Source organism: Panicum virgatum, chromosome 2K (assembly GCF_016808335.1).
Source record: "Panicum virgatum strain AP13 chromosome 2K, P.virgatum_v5, whole genome shotgun sequence".
NCBI lineage: Eukaryota > Viridiplantae > Streptophyta > Magnoliopsida > Poales > Poaceae > Panicum > Panicum virgatum.
Genome location: NC_053137.1, coordinates 4993763 through 5011548, shown reverse-complemented (window position 1 = coordinate 5011548; position 17786 = coordinate 4993763). Strand labels below are relative to the sequence as shown.

At 51.6% G+C, this 17786-nt stretch overlaps 1 protein-coding gene across 1 annotated transcript; it reads left to right on the top strand.

Annotated features, from left to right (window-relative positions):
- The first annotated feature begins 4548 nt into the window (after positions 1-4548).
- LOC120662382 (dimethylnonatriene synthase-like) lies at positions 4549-6361 on the top strand. Its single transcript, XM_039941543.1, has one exon. It carries the CDS (start codon positions 4578-4580, stop codon positions 6162-6164), a length of 1587 nt encoding a protein of 528 aa, XP_039797477.1. The 5' UTR covers positions 4549-4577; the 3' UTR covers positions 6165-6361.
- The last annotated feature ends 11425 nt before the right edge of the window (positions 6362-17786 follow it).

Here is a 17786-nt window from a genome sequence, read left to right as displayed (position 1 = left end):
TCTCGCGCACGAGCTAGCAGGTGGAGAGCGTAGGCCCTCCCAGAAGAACCAGGCCGGCCGGCATCGCCGACGACGTCTCGTGTCGCGCCCCCGGCGAGCAGGAGGCTGGTGACCAATGACCACGCCCCCGGAGGCTTCTCGTCGCTTTCGGTCGCCGTGAAGCGAGACAGAACACGGGAGGTCGTCCCAGATCGGCAGTCCGGCGCGGCGACGCTCCGGCAAGCCACGGCACGCAGTGGAGGCAGCGCCGCGGCGACGGCCAGGGCGGACGGTAAAACAAATGCCGACCAGGGGTGGACGGTGTTTCAAATACCGTCCACCCCCTTAGTCCCTGCAGTCCATTGGATCGAGCATGTACGGTCCAGATCAACCAAAGTTTGCACAGGGAAAGGACTCAGTCGTCATCCCCACTTGCCTGCCAGCATCTCTGAATGACACAAAAACACACCACAACCAAGATCAGCTTATACAATACTGAATAAATCCAGGTTCTCAAACCTCATCATTATCCCATTGGAGAGGCAAAGTATTATCCTACCATTCAGATCTGAAACCACTGAATAAAAGTAATGGAACCAATATAACCAAAATGACCGTGCACCAGACTCTGACCTGCCCCCAATTTCAAGTGCCAGTTCTTAGATAGTTAGATACAGGAAGTTCCCAAAGCCAAACTAATCCTGCAGCCACCACATGAAGAAGCGAGCACAAAAATATAGATACAGCTTATCAAACCACAGAAAGAAATCCCAAACCGAACATTTTAGGACCAAATCAGAAGGATGGACTAGCAACTAGTTGGGCTAAATGATCTGCAAGCATAGAGAAGCAACACTCGAATTAAAGCTATGTTCAAAGCATAACATGATGAAACAGAAACAAGTTTAGAAATGAGTGTAGGTCAGTATGTTGTTAGCATAAAATTCCCCCATGTCGCTTGAATCCCCCAAATATGCTCAGAACCTTCTATCACTGCATGTTGATCATAGTATCCGAATTTTAAACTGAGAAATTATCATAATTCCAAAAGGAAAGCATGTTGTCTTCAAAATTAGAATAGGTCAGAGGCACTCCCAACCCAACACATTCCAATCGGCACCAACAACTCTTGCAAAAATATCAGCTGGTGACCTGCAATGATGACCATGCTACGAACATTATCTACTTTTGAGGTAGAATCTACTCAATAAATAAGATGAGAATCAGAGAAGGTGGAAGTTTTGAAAAGCTGCAGAGGTTCAGTGGGCTTCCTATGGCTAACCATCAATTTGACCCTCAAACAACAAAGCTATCATCAAAATGCAGGGATAGGGATAAAATCTGATCGAGCGTTGACTAATCCAGCTCTCAGTTTTATTTGTGTGGTAATGCCTCCCCAAACTGCAGAATTACTGACGGAGCATGCCGAACCGTAAGGCTTAGGATCTTTCAAAAAAAAAAAATGCTGCGATTACATCTGGCCAGGGCACACAGAACCTTCAGCTTGAGGTTAGCATATCATGGACTGGCAACACCAATCATATATAGTAACTGAAAATAGGTGCTGAAATAATGTGCTTAAGCTAAGTTTTCGTTTTCCTTCACTCTCCACAGTTCGGTTAAAGGGCTCCTGCAACTGTACATGTGCAGGCAACTGCATATGCAGAGGTAATGCAGTGTTAGTTGTGAGTGTCATTCAAGAAAAAATTAAGTACATCTGAAGCAGATGATTGTTGGATAATTATTTATTGAGGCCTTGATATTGTCCTCTTGATGATCGATCATCATCTGATTATCATCAAGATGGCTGCCGTACAAACTTCATAGGCAGGCTGCTGCTACTCTGTTTTATTAAGCACTACTCCATCCTGTTACGCGCCATACGACGGAGCGGCTGCCGGCAGCCACAGCACGTAGTTGAGCGGCACGAAGTGGCGAAATGCAGAAGAACCCATCGTCCCAGCCCGTCGTGTCGGCCTGCCACATCGCGATCGCCCTGCCCTCTCCCTGAGCTGCCTGCTGCCGTCGTCAGCAGCTAGACGCGGAGCGCCTCCGCGCCGGCCGGCCGGTGGCAGAAGTGGTCAGTGGACCATGAACGGGTACGCCGCCATCGGGTAGCACGGCATCACGGTGGCTTCGCCTCCCGTCTGCTTGCTGCAGCCGCGCGCCGATGCGCGCGACCCCGTTCCGCGCCACGGCGTACCTGGCCCCGGCGGCCTCCTCCTCCCCACCTCCCAGTGGACGACGGTGGCGACGACGCGCAGCTCGCCGGTCCCCAGCGCTCGGGCGGCGCTCCGGCGAGGCACGGCACGCAGCGGAGGCAGCGTCGCGGCGACGGCCAAGGGCGGACGGTGAACCAAATGCCGACCGGGGGTGGACGGTATTTGAAATACCGTCCACCCCTGGGTCCCTGCGGATCAAGATCGTGCGGTCCACATCACGCGGGGTCTGCCCAGTCAGGGATGCGATCGTCCTCACCGTCACCGGTCGCCACGCCTGGCAGCGCGCGGGAGCTAGGGGTGGTGCCACACCGGAGGCCGGACCCGGACGGCGCGGCGCCAGCGCTCAGCCTTGGTAGCAAATGACTGCCAATCGAAGACGCCGGAGGCCTCGCCGGTTCATCATTCAAGAGAAGGGAGAACCTCAGTGCGTGGATGTGCAAGTGAAAAATATTATGACTTTCAGTGGTAATTATTGTTGCTTGTAGCGAAGCACGGATTTAGCTAGTTCAAGAAAACATCGAATAACGATGGATTTAAAATATCAGTTCGCAAACAGATTGATTTTTTAGATAATGGGGAAAAATTCTGGCTTTTATATGCATAAAGCCCCGCAATTCATTATCAAAAGGGACACATATACTTTCACACAAAAAAATTGATGTAGTAATACTTTCACAGATTGATCGATCAAGGACGAACTTCTCGCGTCTACATTACAATCTCACATTAAGATGTAGAATCTCATAGTCTTCCCTATTCGTAACTACCATGTGGCCCTTCATTTTTTTTTGGATAAAGTCTAAATTACTCCCCTGAATTATAGTCAAAGTTCGGATAACTCTATAAACTATCATTTGGTCCATTTTACCCCATAAACTATGCCCTTTGGTTTAAATTACCCCCTCATACAATTTGTCTTTTTCATTTCTCTATGCATCGGTGGAGTTTTATGTTGATGATAGTACACATCACACATGTTAGAAAAAATACATTATAATTTTTTATCACTATTTTGATATGTTACGATATTAATAATAAATTAATCTTTGGAGTTCAAAATTATATGAAAAATAACGATGAAAAATAATAATAATTTTTTTAATATGCATTGTGATGTCCATTACTGCCTTGCAAATTTTGAAATTAAAATTCAACTTGTGTATTGAGAAACAAAAATGACAAATTGTAGTATAGAATAAAATGAACTAAATTGCATAGTTTATGGGGTAAATTGAACTAAGTTATAGTTTAGGGGATTATTCAAAATTTGACTATATAGATTGAAATTTTTCCATTTTTTTACCCAAAAGCTCGATAACAATACACTTCTTTTTTCAGGTCCTGGATGAGCCTGTCTGTTCCTTCTGATTCAGAGTGTCACCTTCGATATGGCTGTTGCTTACTTGCTTCAGTTCTCTGAACTTTCGAACCTTCTGGTGCAATAATGCAACTTGTGCGATATTCACGTGGATGTAAATGAACTGGTTTGACGGAACAATATACCAATGTTCGTGCAAATGCAACACTCACCACACAAATACATTTGGTCTTGTTCATTTGTTTCTGTACAAAAATCTGCAATGCCTAGGCCAGGATGTCTTTGTCTTGCGTGGCTTTGGGACCAGTTCATTAGTCAAAGAAACATGAACACACATGTTCTCATGTGCCTACCAAATAGAATCCTGAAAATTAGATGTACTGAAAACGCTGCCCTCCTTGTCCTTGTAATGGTCCTTTTGCAATGCATACGGACAGGGGTGGTTGCCCTAATGCCCTGGAACTCATTTTCACACGCGCGCGCTCCGAATAGAATCCAGAAGTTGCATGTAGGGATGAAAATGGATCGAATACGGATGGATATCACTGATATCGTATTTGTTTTTATATTTGTGTTCGAATACAGAGTCGGATATGGATAGTGTTAGTTTTTGTCGGATAAGATTGTAATGGATATCGACATCATAAAAATGTAATTTTTGAGCATTCGGATACGAATCAGTTACGGATATTGGATACTCGGAATCGGATACGGACGGATAAAAACCCTTCCAGATCGGATCGAATTCGAATACGGTCGGAAAATCTCCGTACCATTTATATCCCTAGTTGCATGTACTGACTGTTGTTACTGGTGAATGGGGAATTTTGCATTCATCTCACTTTTGGAAGTATCAGCAACTTCAGCATGTGTCTTATTCAGTCCAAATATTTTCTACTTTTCTTGGCTATTTCAAGTAAGAGAATGCACACTGAAAATGTGCGTCCACGACGAATGTGCGCCTCAATAATAGCATAATATAGTTAACAAAAAAATTATTCCTTTATATATGCCACCATCAAACAGCACCCTCATCTCCAAGGCTTCCATTTCCAACGATGGAGCTCGCAGCAACGTTGTCCATGGCCATGGCATTGGTGGCTGTCTTGGTAGTCTTCGTCCTCAGCTCCGTCGTCCTGCCACGCGGCCGGCGGAAGGCACTGAACCTTCCGCCGGGGCCGCGGGGTTGGCCGGTGCTCGGCAGCCTCGGCGTTCTGGCGGGCGCGGCCCCGCCGCATCGCGTGCTGGCCGCGCTCGCGGCGCGCCACGGCCCGCTCATGCACCTCCGTCTCAGCTCCTACCACACCGTGGTAGCCTCGTCGGCGGAGACCGCCCGCCTCGTCCTCAAGACCCACGACCTCGCCTTCGCCGACCGCCCGCCCACGGCCGCCGGCGAGATCACCTCCTACGGCTACCGGGGCATCGTGCACACGCCGTACGGGCCCTACTGGCGCATGGCGCGCAAGCTCTGCGCCACCGAGCTCTTCTCGGCGCGCCGCGTCGACTCGTTCGAGCGCGTCCGCGCGCAGGAGATGCGCGCGCTGGCGATCGGCCTGTTCCGGTGCGCCGGCCGCGCCGTCGCCGTCCGGGAGCACGTCGCCGGCGCCACGCTGCGGAACATCCTCCGCATGGCCGTCGGGAAGAAGTGGTCGGGCTGCTACGGCAGCGCCGAGGGCGAGGCGTTCCGGCGCACGCTGGACGAGGCGTTCGCGGCGACCGGGGCGGTGAGCAACGTCGGCGAGTGGGTGCCGCTGCTGGGCTGGCTCGACGTGCAGGGCTGCGCGCGGCAGATGAGGCGGCTGCGCGAGCTCTACGACCGGTTCTACGAGAAGATCGTGGACGAGCACGAGGAGCGGCGGCGGCGGGCCGATGCCGCCGCCGGCGAGTTCGTGGCGAGCGACCTCGTCGACGTGCTGTTGCAGCTCGCTGAGGAGGACAGGCCGGAGTCGGAGGCCAGGCTCACGCGCGTCGGCGTGAAGGCCTTCATCCAGGACATCATCGCCGGCGGCACGGAGAGCTCGGCGGTGACTACAGAGTGGGCCATGTCGGAGCTTCTCCGCCACCCGGAGGCCATGGCGGGCGCCACCGGCGAGCTCGACCGCGTGGTCGGCCGCGGGCGCTGGGTAACCGAGCGCGACCTGCCGGACCTCCCTTACATCGACGCCGTCGTGAAGGAGACGCTGCGGCTGCACCCGGTGGGCCCGCTCCTGGTCCCGCACCACGCCCGCGAGGACACGGTGGTCGCCGGCTACGACGTGCCCGCCGGCGCGCGCGTGCTGGTGAACGCGTGGGCCATCGCGCGCGACCCGGCGTCGTGGCCCGACGCGCCCGACGCGTTCCGGCCGGAGCGGTTCCTGGGCGGCGGTGCCGGCGCCGGCGTGGACGTCCGCGGGGCGCACTTCGAGCTGCTGCCGTTCGGGGCCGGGCGGCGGATCTGCCCGGCGTACGACCTCGCGATGAAGCTGGTGGCCGCCGGCGTGGCGATCATGGTGCAGGGGTTCGCGTGGCGGCTGCCGGACGGGGTGGCGCCGGAGGACGTGAGCATGGAGGAGCACGTCGGGCTGTCCACGAAGCGGAAGGTGCCGCTCGTCGCCGTCGCCGAACCCCGGCTGCCGGCGCACCTCTACGACGACGCCACCGACTGATCATCGGGCTTACGTATACAAGAAGCTAAGACTGGCGCACGTTTTTATCAAGTGAAAACATTGGCTGATGCATTGTTCCAATGTTCAATAAAGGATCTACTATGTCTACAGCGCTTGAATTTTCTGCTAGTCTATATCTATATCTATTACTAAAGCATGTAAAGTTTCCATCCAAATTTTTGGTTTGATCCGTCTTATCCCGCATCTGTGTCGAGCCCGTCCAATAACTCGGAGTTCCCCGGGTGATGAACCTCCGGGGAGCCGGGAAGCCGTGGCCGGCGAGCCTAGTGCCTTCCGGCAGGATCGCCCCCGGAAACAAGCTCTTCCGCAGGAAGAGCATCCCGGGCTCGACATGGATGCCACGTGCCGGCTCCCCCGCACCCGCCGAGGCAGGAGGGTCCCACTTCGCCTCCGGCTTGACGGAGCTCCCGCGGGGAGAAGGTGGCCTCAGGTACCACTTCACCCGGTACGCCTCTGGCTCGAAGGAGCCCTTGTGCGCTGTAGACGGGGATGGCAATCTGATCTCCTCTTTCGCCGCCGCCGGCGCACCGACGAAAAGGGAGACAAGAAGCAGTAGAGCACCACGAGCCATGGCTTCCGGTTCTGGATGAGGAAAGCTGATGATGTGGTGGCCAGAGCAACTATTATGTTCTGCTCATGGTTAGTGAAAATGAGGGCAATACACCAATTCAGCGAGAAGTTCCTTTTTTGCAGTTTTTCTTCAAAACTGAAGAAAGTTAATCCTTTACCATAAATTCAGCACAAAGTACCTTTTTGTCCACAATTTTAGCACCAAATTAACTCGCCAACACAAATGTTCACCGGTTACCACAAATTCAGATCGAAAGTAGTACCTTTTTGTCCACAGCTTCCTGGTTTCTGTCCGATCTTCGATCCGCGACTGCGAGGCAGCAAATTTGAGTGCAGTAAAGGTCAGTACACCATAACGGCTCACAAGTCACAACCATGTTCTATCTGTATTGTGGAACTGATCAAAGTAGAGGCCGGCAGGTATTGCCAATGCCATGCAGATTCCTGAGCATCGGTCCCTCGCAGGCAAAGCGGCGAACACATGTGGTGCGCAACCGCCGGCGACATGCCATGCTATTGCCTGGCCCTGGCAACCGCAGGCCAGGGCGTGGCGAGGACGAAGGCAAACGCACGCACGTGTTCCCGGGGTGCGCACACCTGCGGCACGTCCGCACGTGGCGCCACGTCGCACGCAGGTGAGCTGCGCGCGGGCCAAGGCCGGCAACAGCTGGGTAGAGGTGGACTCTGTCATAGCGCGTCGTGGAGGTAGCGCATGCATGCCGCGCATCAGCGGCGTATCCAAGTGCGGGTCATCGAAGCTGGACGGGGACGACGCGTCATGTTCCCATGGCTGGTGGCGGCCCACACCTCGCGGGCCTCTCGCACGAGCTAATCCTCCACGTCGGATCCGCCGTTGGAGAGCGGAGACCCTCCCAGAAGAACCAGGTCGGCGAGCGTCGCCGACGACGTCGTGTCGCACCCGGCGAGCAGGGAGCTGGTGACCAGTGACCACGTTCCCCCGGAGGCTCTCGTCGCTCGAGGTCGCGGCGAGGCGAGGAAGGACACGGGGAATCGTCCCAGGCTGTCAGGACGGCGCGGCGGCGCTCCGGTGAGCCACGTCATGCAGCGGAGGCGGTGCCGCGGGGACGACCAGGGGCGGACGGTGGAAACAATTGCCGACCGGGGGGGACGGTATTTCAAATACCGTCCGCCCCCCTTGGGTCGTGGCACCCGTTGGATGGAGCACGTGTGGTCCAGATCATGTGAGGTTTCAACAGCCAGGGACTCCATCCGTCGTTCTCGTCGGTCGTCTGCAGCGTCGCGAGGCCGGATGGCGTGGCCCGCGGCGGCGGTAGCGCTCAGCCTTGGTGGCGAGTGCACGCCGATCGACGACGCCGGACGGCAGGAGGCCTCGCCGCTTCACTCAAGAGAAGCTCGCCCGATGAGCTCTGGGCAACGCGTCCGTCTCCCTGCCGGCCGCCCCCGGGCAAGGATGACCGGCTTCGGCAGACCAGAAGCCTCGACATGCAAATATCCTCTTGCAACTCCGTCAATCGCGACCTCCAAGGAGCCTTGCATCAGCTGGAGAGATCGTCTCCTAGGAACGTGAAACTTTATCTTCTTCCTGCGCTCCCTCGATGAATCTGAAGTCTCCCTTGCTTCCAGCCTCAGCAGGGCGACGAGCTTCGGGAGGACGGCGCTCATCGCCCCCGGAGAACACGGGAACTCGTCCCCGAGTGGCAGGCCGGCGCGGCGGCTCTCCGGCGAGCCACGACACGCGGCGGAGGCAGCGCCGCTGCGCTGAGTCACCGACCAGGGGCGGACGGCGTGCCAAATGCGAACCGCGGGTGGACGGTATTTCAAATACCCTTGGGTCCTTCTGTCCGTTGAATCGAGCACTTGTACGGTCCAGATCATGCATGCTTTGCCTAGGTAGGGACTTGGTCGTCCTCGCCAGTCGTCTGGCAGCGCGCGGATGGCGCTGCATTGGACGTCTGGACTGCTTGAGGCCGGTGGCGCGGCGGCGAATGTCCGCCGATCAACGGCGTTGATAGCCACGAGTCATTATTCTAGAGAATTAAAGAAGCTCGCCGGATTAGCTCTGGGAATTGGGCAAAGCATCCATGGGCCCGAGCAAGGAAGTGGCCGGCCGCCCGGCTTCGCGCCGGAGATGCGCGCAAGCCGTCACCGGGGATGAAGCCCCCACTTCCTCGGTTCCTCGGCGCACGCCGGGAACAGTAGGATGGACTCCGCTATGGCGTCGTGGAGGTGGCGGATACCGCGTGTCGGCGTGTCCAGTGCACGCAGCACGTGTCATAGAGGAACGGGGACGACGCGTCTGTGTTCCCATGGCTGGCGGCGGCGCACACCCCGCGGCTCTCGCGCACGAGCTAATCCTCCACGCCGGGGCAGGTGGAGAGCGTAGGCCCTCCCAGAAGAACCAGGCCGGCCGGCGTCGCCGACGACGTCTCGTGTCGCGCCCTCAGCGAGCAGGAGGCTGGTGACCAATGACCACGCCCCCGGAGGCTTCTCGTCGCTTTCGGTCGCCGTGAAGCGAGACAGAACACGGGAGGTCGTCCCAGATCGGCAGTCCGGCGCGGCGACGCTCCGGCGAGCCACGGCACGCAGTGGAGGTGGCGCCGTGGCGACGGCCAGGGCGGACGGTAAAACAAATGCCGACCGGGGGTGGATGGTGTTTCAAATACCGTCCACCCCCTTAGTCCCTTCCGTCCGTTGGATCGACCACGTACGGTCCAGATCAACCAAAGTTTGCACAGGCAAAGGACTCAGTCGTCCTCCCCACTTGCCTGCCAGCGCGGGAGCTGCAGTGGCGCTACATCGGAGGCCCGACGGCACGGCGGCGGTGCTCAGCTGCGGCCTCGGCGGCGAGTGTCCACCGACCGAACGACGCCGGAGGCCTCGCCACTTCATCGAGAAGCGCGTTCCATTAGCTCTGGGCAAAGCGTCCGTGGCCCTGGGCAGCGGGGAAGGACATGGCCCGCCGGTGGCCGGCCTCGGCGGACCGGAGATGCGCGCGGTCGCCGGTGAACCACATCGCCGCCTCCGCCTCCGCCAGCACCCGGCTGCCTCCTGCTCCAAGCCGCCTGCAACGCAGGGTCACGGTGGACGGTGGATCGAGAGCGTGATAGGCTGAGTGTTTCGAGCGCTCGTAGTTCAGAGTTCAGATAAGCTATGCATTGCAGCGTCACACTCCTATTTTCACTAGAAAGTTGAAACCAACTAAAATGCGATGTTCAGCCTTACATTGGGGCCGATGATGGATCTTTCTGAGAATGTCAACTCAACACTTGCTGCTGCGATTACAGAAACTAGCTGGATAGGAAGCACATAAGAATTCCTAAGCATCCATATAATTTAAGTGACTAGAAAACAGAAGGAACTGATCGTAATAACAGAGAAGACATCCACATAATTACAAGCATCCTACAGTCTACAGATTTGAACATTGATGCCAATCCAATGTAATATTTTGTTTCCAATCAAAGTGTTGCTTCCAAGCATCCTGTAGATTTGAACATTGATCCCAATTGAAGCTCTGGCATTTAGGCTGTAATTTCACAATGGTAATATCATCATAATATAACGCGGAAATAGCAAAACTACTGTCAGCCATAACCAAACTTCTACATCAATCAACCCCCACAACCAATGCCCCACCTACATCTCTGAATGACACAAAACACACCACAACCAAGATCAGCTTGTTGGATTGATCTCCACCAGTTGGCCCAACGGCCAACTGGGCCCTTGACTCGCGTCCTGATCGGAGACGCCCAGCCCAACACGGCTGGTGGGCCCCCATCGCGCAGTGCCATATAAAATAGAGAGGTGGGGTTGGTGGCTCGTGACACGAGGTTCGTCGCCGCCACTATTGCCACCGTCCTAACCCTAGACTGATCTGAGAGGGAGGCGCTGAAGCGACGGGAAGCTGCCACCAGTTCCGGCAATCGCACCACGACGAGCCGCCTCTGCTCCACGCCGCCACTGCACCTCTACTCCGACGGACTTCGACGTCTGCAGTGGCGCCATGGCAGGTGGCAACGGCGGGTACCAGCAAGGTTTTTCTCCACGGTTAAAGGTTTCAACCCTCTGATCTACTCCTAGGCGATCTATAGATTATAACATTGGCATCGGAGCCTACTCTAGCGAGTAGATCGAGATGGGGAAGTTGGATTCGACCTCGAATCGAAAGAAAACAGAGAGATTTCGATGCAAATCGAAGAATAGAAGTCAAACCCTAACCCTAGGAAAAGAAAAAGGTGCGGCGGGACTCACCTGGGTCACACCGCCGCCACCACCGCCGGTCGAGGTCGGGCGGAAGAGCACCAGAGGCGTCGGGCTCACCGGTGCATGACCGCTGTCGCGCGGTGAAGGAACCGAGCCGCCACTTCACAAGCGCGAGAGCTCGAGCTTGGGCTCAAGCACCACCGCACGGCCGCTCAACCGCGGCGCGCTCACCCACGGGCGAACGCGCGCGCCAACGAGAGGCACCGCGGCGGCACCGATGCTTTCCTCTGGCCGCCACAAGCGGACACCGCTCCGTGCGCGCCTCTGTGCGCTGCGGACGGAAAGGGGGAGGAGAGAAGAAAAGTCGCCGGCCTACGCACGGCGGCGCCATGGCGCCGAGCCGAGCTCAGCGGCGCTCGACCGCGCCGGCGAGAGAGCCGCCGACGGCGGCACCGCCGGTCGGGCCCGAGAAAATGGGATTAGGTTTCCAACGAGAAGGAGCTGGCCGGCGGGGTTTGTTCCCGCGAGATCGGCGGACAGCCGTCCATCGTGATGGACGGCCAGCAGCGCCCGGTGCTACCGGGCTGCGTTCAGTCCCAGGCGGGTGCGGAAGTGGGCCGAGTAGCCTCACGGGCCACGCGCAAGAGGCTGCCGGGCCGAGCGCCGAGCGTAGCAGGCCTTGGGCCGAGCTGGGAAGCCGGGCCGAATACATAGTGAACGAAAATTTTGTATCTTCTTTTTTTCCAGAGGCATTTTGAATGATTTTTAGATGGTTTTGCTCCCAGTTTGTTCTCCATTCAACTTTGCACCAACGTGTATATTGATTAAGAGAATAAAAGAGTACAGTAATGCCTCTGGACATAGAATTTTACTTGTTTCTGCTGCAAAGTTTTAAAGTTGTTACTCTTAATTTTAATTCAAACCAACGGGAGAATTTTTTTTAAGAGCATGATCAAAGAGCCTACTTTGAGTAAGTTTTACCTCTATTCAATTTTGAACCAACGAGATAAATTGTTTAGAGAGAAACTGAGCACAAAATATTGTGACTATAAAGAAAATTTTTTCCGCTGCTGCAATGATGTTATCTTTCAATTAAGTCGGAACCAACGAGAAGATTTAATTGGAAGAATAGTTTAAAGGTCTTAAATGAGTTTTTCCCTGTGGGTCAAAGACACATTTAAAGATTAAAGTCTCAAAAAAGCTTCTGCTGTCTTAAGTTAAAGTTAAGTTTTGGCATCATTTCGCCAATAGAAGTCTCAAAGCTGAGCATTGGTTTGTCCTTACAAAATGAATCATAAAGAAAATTCTCAAAGAAGAGAAATTTAAAGTTAATTATAGTATTGTTATTTTCTGACCAACGTTGATGATAACAATATTATAATTTTATGAGTCATAGCTTAAAGTTTAAAATCTTTTGCAAATGTTGCATCAAAGTGACGTTTTTGAGAGAATATATAAAGAACTACGGTTAAAGTAAAGAAATGTATTTTATTTTTTCCGCTGCAATAATGTTAATCATCCTCTAATTAAATTCGAACCATCTGAAGAATTTAATTTTGAGGAACAGATATATGGTTTCAAAGTTAATTGTGTTTTCCATACATTAATTCTGTTTCTGTCCAACGGTGATGCGATTTTAATGTTTTATTCTATTTCTGCCCAACGGTGATATAAAATAGAACTTAAAGTTTTGATTATTATCTTTTCAGACAAAGTTTTGCATGTAGTCCTTCTTGAAGGGACAAAAGAAAATGAACTGGGTACTTGTGACTCAGAAAGAAAGAAAGAAAGTCATTGCATCAGAAAATGTATTCTCTGTAAAAGAATGGCTTAAAAGAAAAAAGTACTCATGGATATTGATCCAAGAAAAGAAGATAGAGTAATAAGAGTTTAGTTTGAGAAATGTCTCTTATGTACTTTCTATCAAAAAGAATTTATTTTGAGTTCAGTCAAAGTTGTGATAATCATACATGTTTAATTTGACCAACGTCGGATTAAGCATGTGTGTCATGGAATATTCAGATTTATTTCTGAATTTGATATGAACCAAAAGTATGAAATAATACCCGCATGATGGGGTAAAGTTGGCATAGTACTAATCCTTCATGGCGGGAGAAAGTTGTGATGACTCATGTGCTGGTTTATCCCACACTGGGAGAAAAGTTTTGGAGTAGCTCTTAAACTATTTTAGAATTGGTCGGGCACTTCGATTGTGTCATAGTGATTAAGCACTCAATGAGTTTAAAAAGAATGAAATGTTACATACGAACCTCAAGATGAGAATGATATGCGAGCGTGGCTTGCAAAAGGTTTTAAATAAAGGACTATGTTGAGTCCTTAAAGTGAAATGAGGAAAAAGAACTGTCATATGAAAAAAAGGACTCTGTTGAGTTCTTAAAGTTAAATGAGTAAAAAATACTCCCATACGAACTTAGAATTACTTTGTTCTGCATGACGTAATCATGTGGATAAAGTAAGTAATTAAAGTTTCCTCATTCACAAAAGTTGTGAATAGTTTTCGAAATTGTGGCAGAAAAGTTCAAGCCACATTTCAAGGGGGAGAAATATGAGACAGTTAAGATAGATACTCCCCCGTAATGTGCATTGAAATCAAGAGATGATCTATTAAAGAATGAATGTGACCGTCAGGGGGAGTACAACGGTCACTATATTGATACCCCTATGTAAAGAAATAGCTAAATTTCAGCATTCATGCAGGATGACACTCAAAAATAGTAAGATGGTGCTTACAGAGCACATATAAATTTTTTAAAAGATAGAACCCAAATAAAGAGATTTATTGATACGCTATTGTAACACCCCGGTGTTAGTTTTGATGTTAATATCGTGCTTAATTGCTAATCTGGGTTAATCACGGTCATTAGCATTAATTGAGTTCGCGTGGTAAAACATTGTTTAGCCGGCGATCCTCGCCCTTCGCACTGCGTCGCCCTTATCCGTTCACGAGCCTGGATACTTCTCGTTCCCATCCCCTTCTCCTTCCTCGCGCATGGGTCGAGCCGAGCTCGAGCAGAGCCATCGCCGGCCGCCGTGCCGACCACCCTCGCCGCTCCGCTTCGATTGCTCGCACCCCAAGCCGTTTAACCTCGCCTTCCACCTCCACCGCCCCTCTCTGAGTCCGATTTCGCCGTTCCTCGGCCGGAATCACGCCCGCAGACCGCCGGCCGCCATTGCCGTCGCCGGAGCTCCGCCCCTCCCGTCGAACTTCCTCTCTCGGCCCTCCTTAGCTCGATTCGAGTGCACGGTGAGGTTCCTTGCCTTCTCCTCCTCCTCCCCGACCTTTTCCCCCGCGGAAACCACTGCCACCGCCGCCGGCTCACCATCGCGCCGCCGCGCGCACCGCTGCGGGGCCGCCCTGCGCGGGGCCGCGGGCCGCAGCCGCGCGCCCCGGGGCCGGTAGGCCGCCCTGGCCGCGAGCCAGCGCTGCAGTGCCGCCGGCGGGAAACGCCGTGCGCCGCCCCGCCTCTACCATGGCGCCGCCGCGGACTTCCCTGCGTGCGTCCTTGCGCTGCCCCGCACGCGCCCTGCCCCGCACGCGCCCTGGCCGCGGCCTTGCCGCCGCGCAGTCGGGCCAGGCAGCCGCTGGCGAGCCGCGGGCGGGCGGCAGCGCCGCCGCCACCGCTGCGCCAGGCCGTGCGCGGCCGAAGCAGGGGAGGGGAGCGGGCCTGGGCTCCCTTACATGTGGGGCCCGGCTGTCAGCCCCCCGTTTTCTTTTATTGTTTTATTTATTATCTTTTGCTGAAAACTTCAAGATTATGTAGAAAATTATAGAAAAATGAGAAAAATGCAAAATACTTGTGCTTGGTAAATGTCACTTTTGCCCCTGCTAAAAAATTCAGTTTGTGTTTAACCTAGTTTATTTATTACCGGTTGTTCTATTGCTCTAAAAATTATGAAATTTATTCAGTAAATTACTTTTTGTATGTATAGTTCACTGAAAAATTTCCTTGGGTAAAAGATTTGCGTGTGTTGCAAATCCTTTTATGTTGTATTTATTGTTGCTAGTAGCAAAGTAAATGTTTTCTTTTCTCAATAATTGTTAATAAATTTTTCTTGCATGTGTTATCAATGTATTTTCATGCTAGTAAAGTTTTGTGATTTAGTCATGTCGGCAAGTTGAGTTCCTGCACGTGTTTTGCTCTTAGCCGCAGTTTTTCCTTTTTGCGCCGCCAAATAAATTTTCTTTCGGTGTTATCATTTCATCGTGAACGCTTGTGTCATTTCATTGCACCATTTTAATTATTGCATGGCATCCTTTTTCATATGTGTAGACGTCACGAGCGAAGCCGTCTACGAGTTGGTCGTTGAGCCGATCCAGGAGCTGCAAGCAGGAGAACCGCAAACCGAAGCAGCCGTCAAGCCAGATCCAGAAGTCGCTAATCCCGCTGACCTGCAAGGCAAGCCCCGGTGCATAACCCTTAATTTCAGTATTCAATATTTGTTATATATTTACTGTGCATTTATGTTTCTAGGAGTTGATTGGAACCTTAGATGCATGATCCCTAGGTTTCCTCAGTCGCTCTACTAGTATACAGGTCGTTAGTACTGCAATGCTTAATTAGGATTCAGTAGAAGATGAGTGATTCCTGTCACTCGTGAGGTATAGGTCGTGTTACTTATGAAAAAGTTACTGGAGATTGAATCTTTGAGAAAAAGAAAGGAAAAATGGAGACCGGGCGGAGATGGATTGATTATGGATATGGAAGTTATGGAAAGTGAGCCTCTGCCTGTGTCGATTGAGGACTGTACCGTTGTTGGCACTACTGATCGAGGATTGAACAGTACTAACCACATGCCGGAAGTAGGAGGTAGTCGAAACCGGTAAGCTCAGTACCATATGTGCACCGGTAGCTGGACTTGATACTGTCTTCACCAGTGGAGCTAGTATACAAACTCATGGCTGACCCTTCGATGGTATCGGTGGGGCTAGCAGTCCCGGGTCGCAGGGCAGTTCGGTTATTCGGTGTGCATATGTGAAGGGTTGCCACGTAGGGTCCGATGGGGCCTATATGTGACGTGTGTGTTAGGTCCACCTTGCAAGGTTAAATCGAATCGATTCGCCATGACTCGCGGATATGAGAACCTTGATCTCTCTGTCACATTGTAGTAAAGAAGTGGAATGAGTTTGAACTGAAAATGTTGGCTGTGGTAATCTAAAAAGATAATGTGATCAACCATGCATGCTCTAGATGTTTAGGCAAATCTAGTTGGTACCTGATAAACTTAAATTGAGCTAAAATATTGCAAGTAAGGATCCAGTACTAGTAGCTTTTCAGCAAAACAAACTCTAGAGCCAAAAAGTTTTTCATGTCTAGTTATTGGGCTAAGTATACCCATGGACGGGTAAGTCTTGCTGAGTATTAGAATACTCAGGCTTGTTGTTGCCATATATTTTAGCAGGTTGCATTCCGGAGGACTCCAAGGAGATCTGCGCCTCGTGGATCGGTCAACCACTTCCTCCGGGTTGGTCGGTCGAGTGGGTCCCGTCTTCTCCATGAAGTTCGGACAGGTGAGCCTCACATCAGTGGGCAAGGTGTGAAGCTCGTCTTTGTCTGCGACGTTATCTATCGTATTGTTTTAAAGCCTGTTTTTAACTCTAAATTAGTTTCCGCTGCGGTTGAACTCTGAGGTTTGATTTGTAAAGCTGGCTTGTAAGCTCTTTTTGTAGTTTAAGTTGGTACTTTCGTTGTAACTCGGGTTGTAAATGTCTTTGAACGCGTTTGTTGCGGGTAATCATCTGTGCTCGTCTTTAGGCGAGAGTTCCTGTGTAATCGATCCTGATTATAGCAGGCGGTCTGAGTGTTAATTCTGGTTTGAGTTTAAGTGTTAATTATTGCACTTGATTGGTATTATTTGGACTGTCCTGTGACAGCTGGCATCAGAGCTAATTGCACTGGGGTGTGATTACTGGCGTACTTAACTACGTTAAGTAAACTTTGTTTTACAAAAATTTCGGGTTTTCGAAAAGTTGACGTTAGATGCGCTAAGGAATAGAGTAGATAGTTCGTATGCCCTAATTATGTTCTATAAGTTAGGTGGCATCTAAGTATCTATTTTATTCCAGTATTTCCAGCATTTACTTCTCGTTAAACCTTACTTTTATGCACAACTACTATTATGTAATGACGCACCTACGCTGAGGTAAGCAAGGTGAGTATTCTAATAGTCCTTAGAATAGCCCACGTGTTTCATACATGCTCGGGTCCCGTATGTTGAGCATACGAGGAGGTGATAAGGCTCAATTCAAACGAGCCTGTCGCTATCTGCCGCCTGATATGGAGTGCGGATTTCTTACCGTGTGATTGTGACATCTCGTAAGGCAATGTTACGAGGTGAAGACTCGTTATGCAGTTGGTCATAACCGTGTACCTTGGGACACGTGTACCCTTGGATGTTCCGTAAGGCGATTTGTACGGGAAGTGAATACGTTGCTTCGGTAACGTATGCAGCGCTGCCCATTCAGCGTTGAACGTTTGGGTGCCATCTCTATAGTGGATGATAATGTATGTGTGAATATGTAGGAAACTGCATATGCGTTACCCGTGTGGCGTAGGACACATGGGGGCCGTTCGTGTGTACTGGCACGAAGGGTCCAGAAATGGATATTTATATCTATCTCTTGTTGTCTTGGTTTGTTTGCAGGAACACTAACTACGTAAGCACGTTATGAATCCTTGATCGTAGGAACGACTAGTATATATAGGGAGAGTACGTAATTGTGCCACTAGTCGTCTTCGTATACCATAATTGGTAATTGTTTGGGTGAGAACGATAGAACGTGCATGCATCTTGCATATTCGAGTTGGTTGGTCGCTTCGTAGT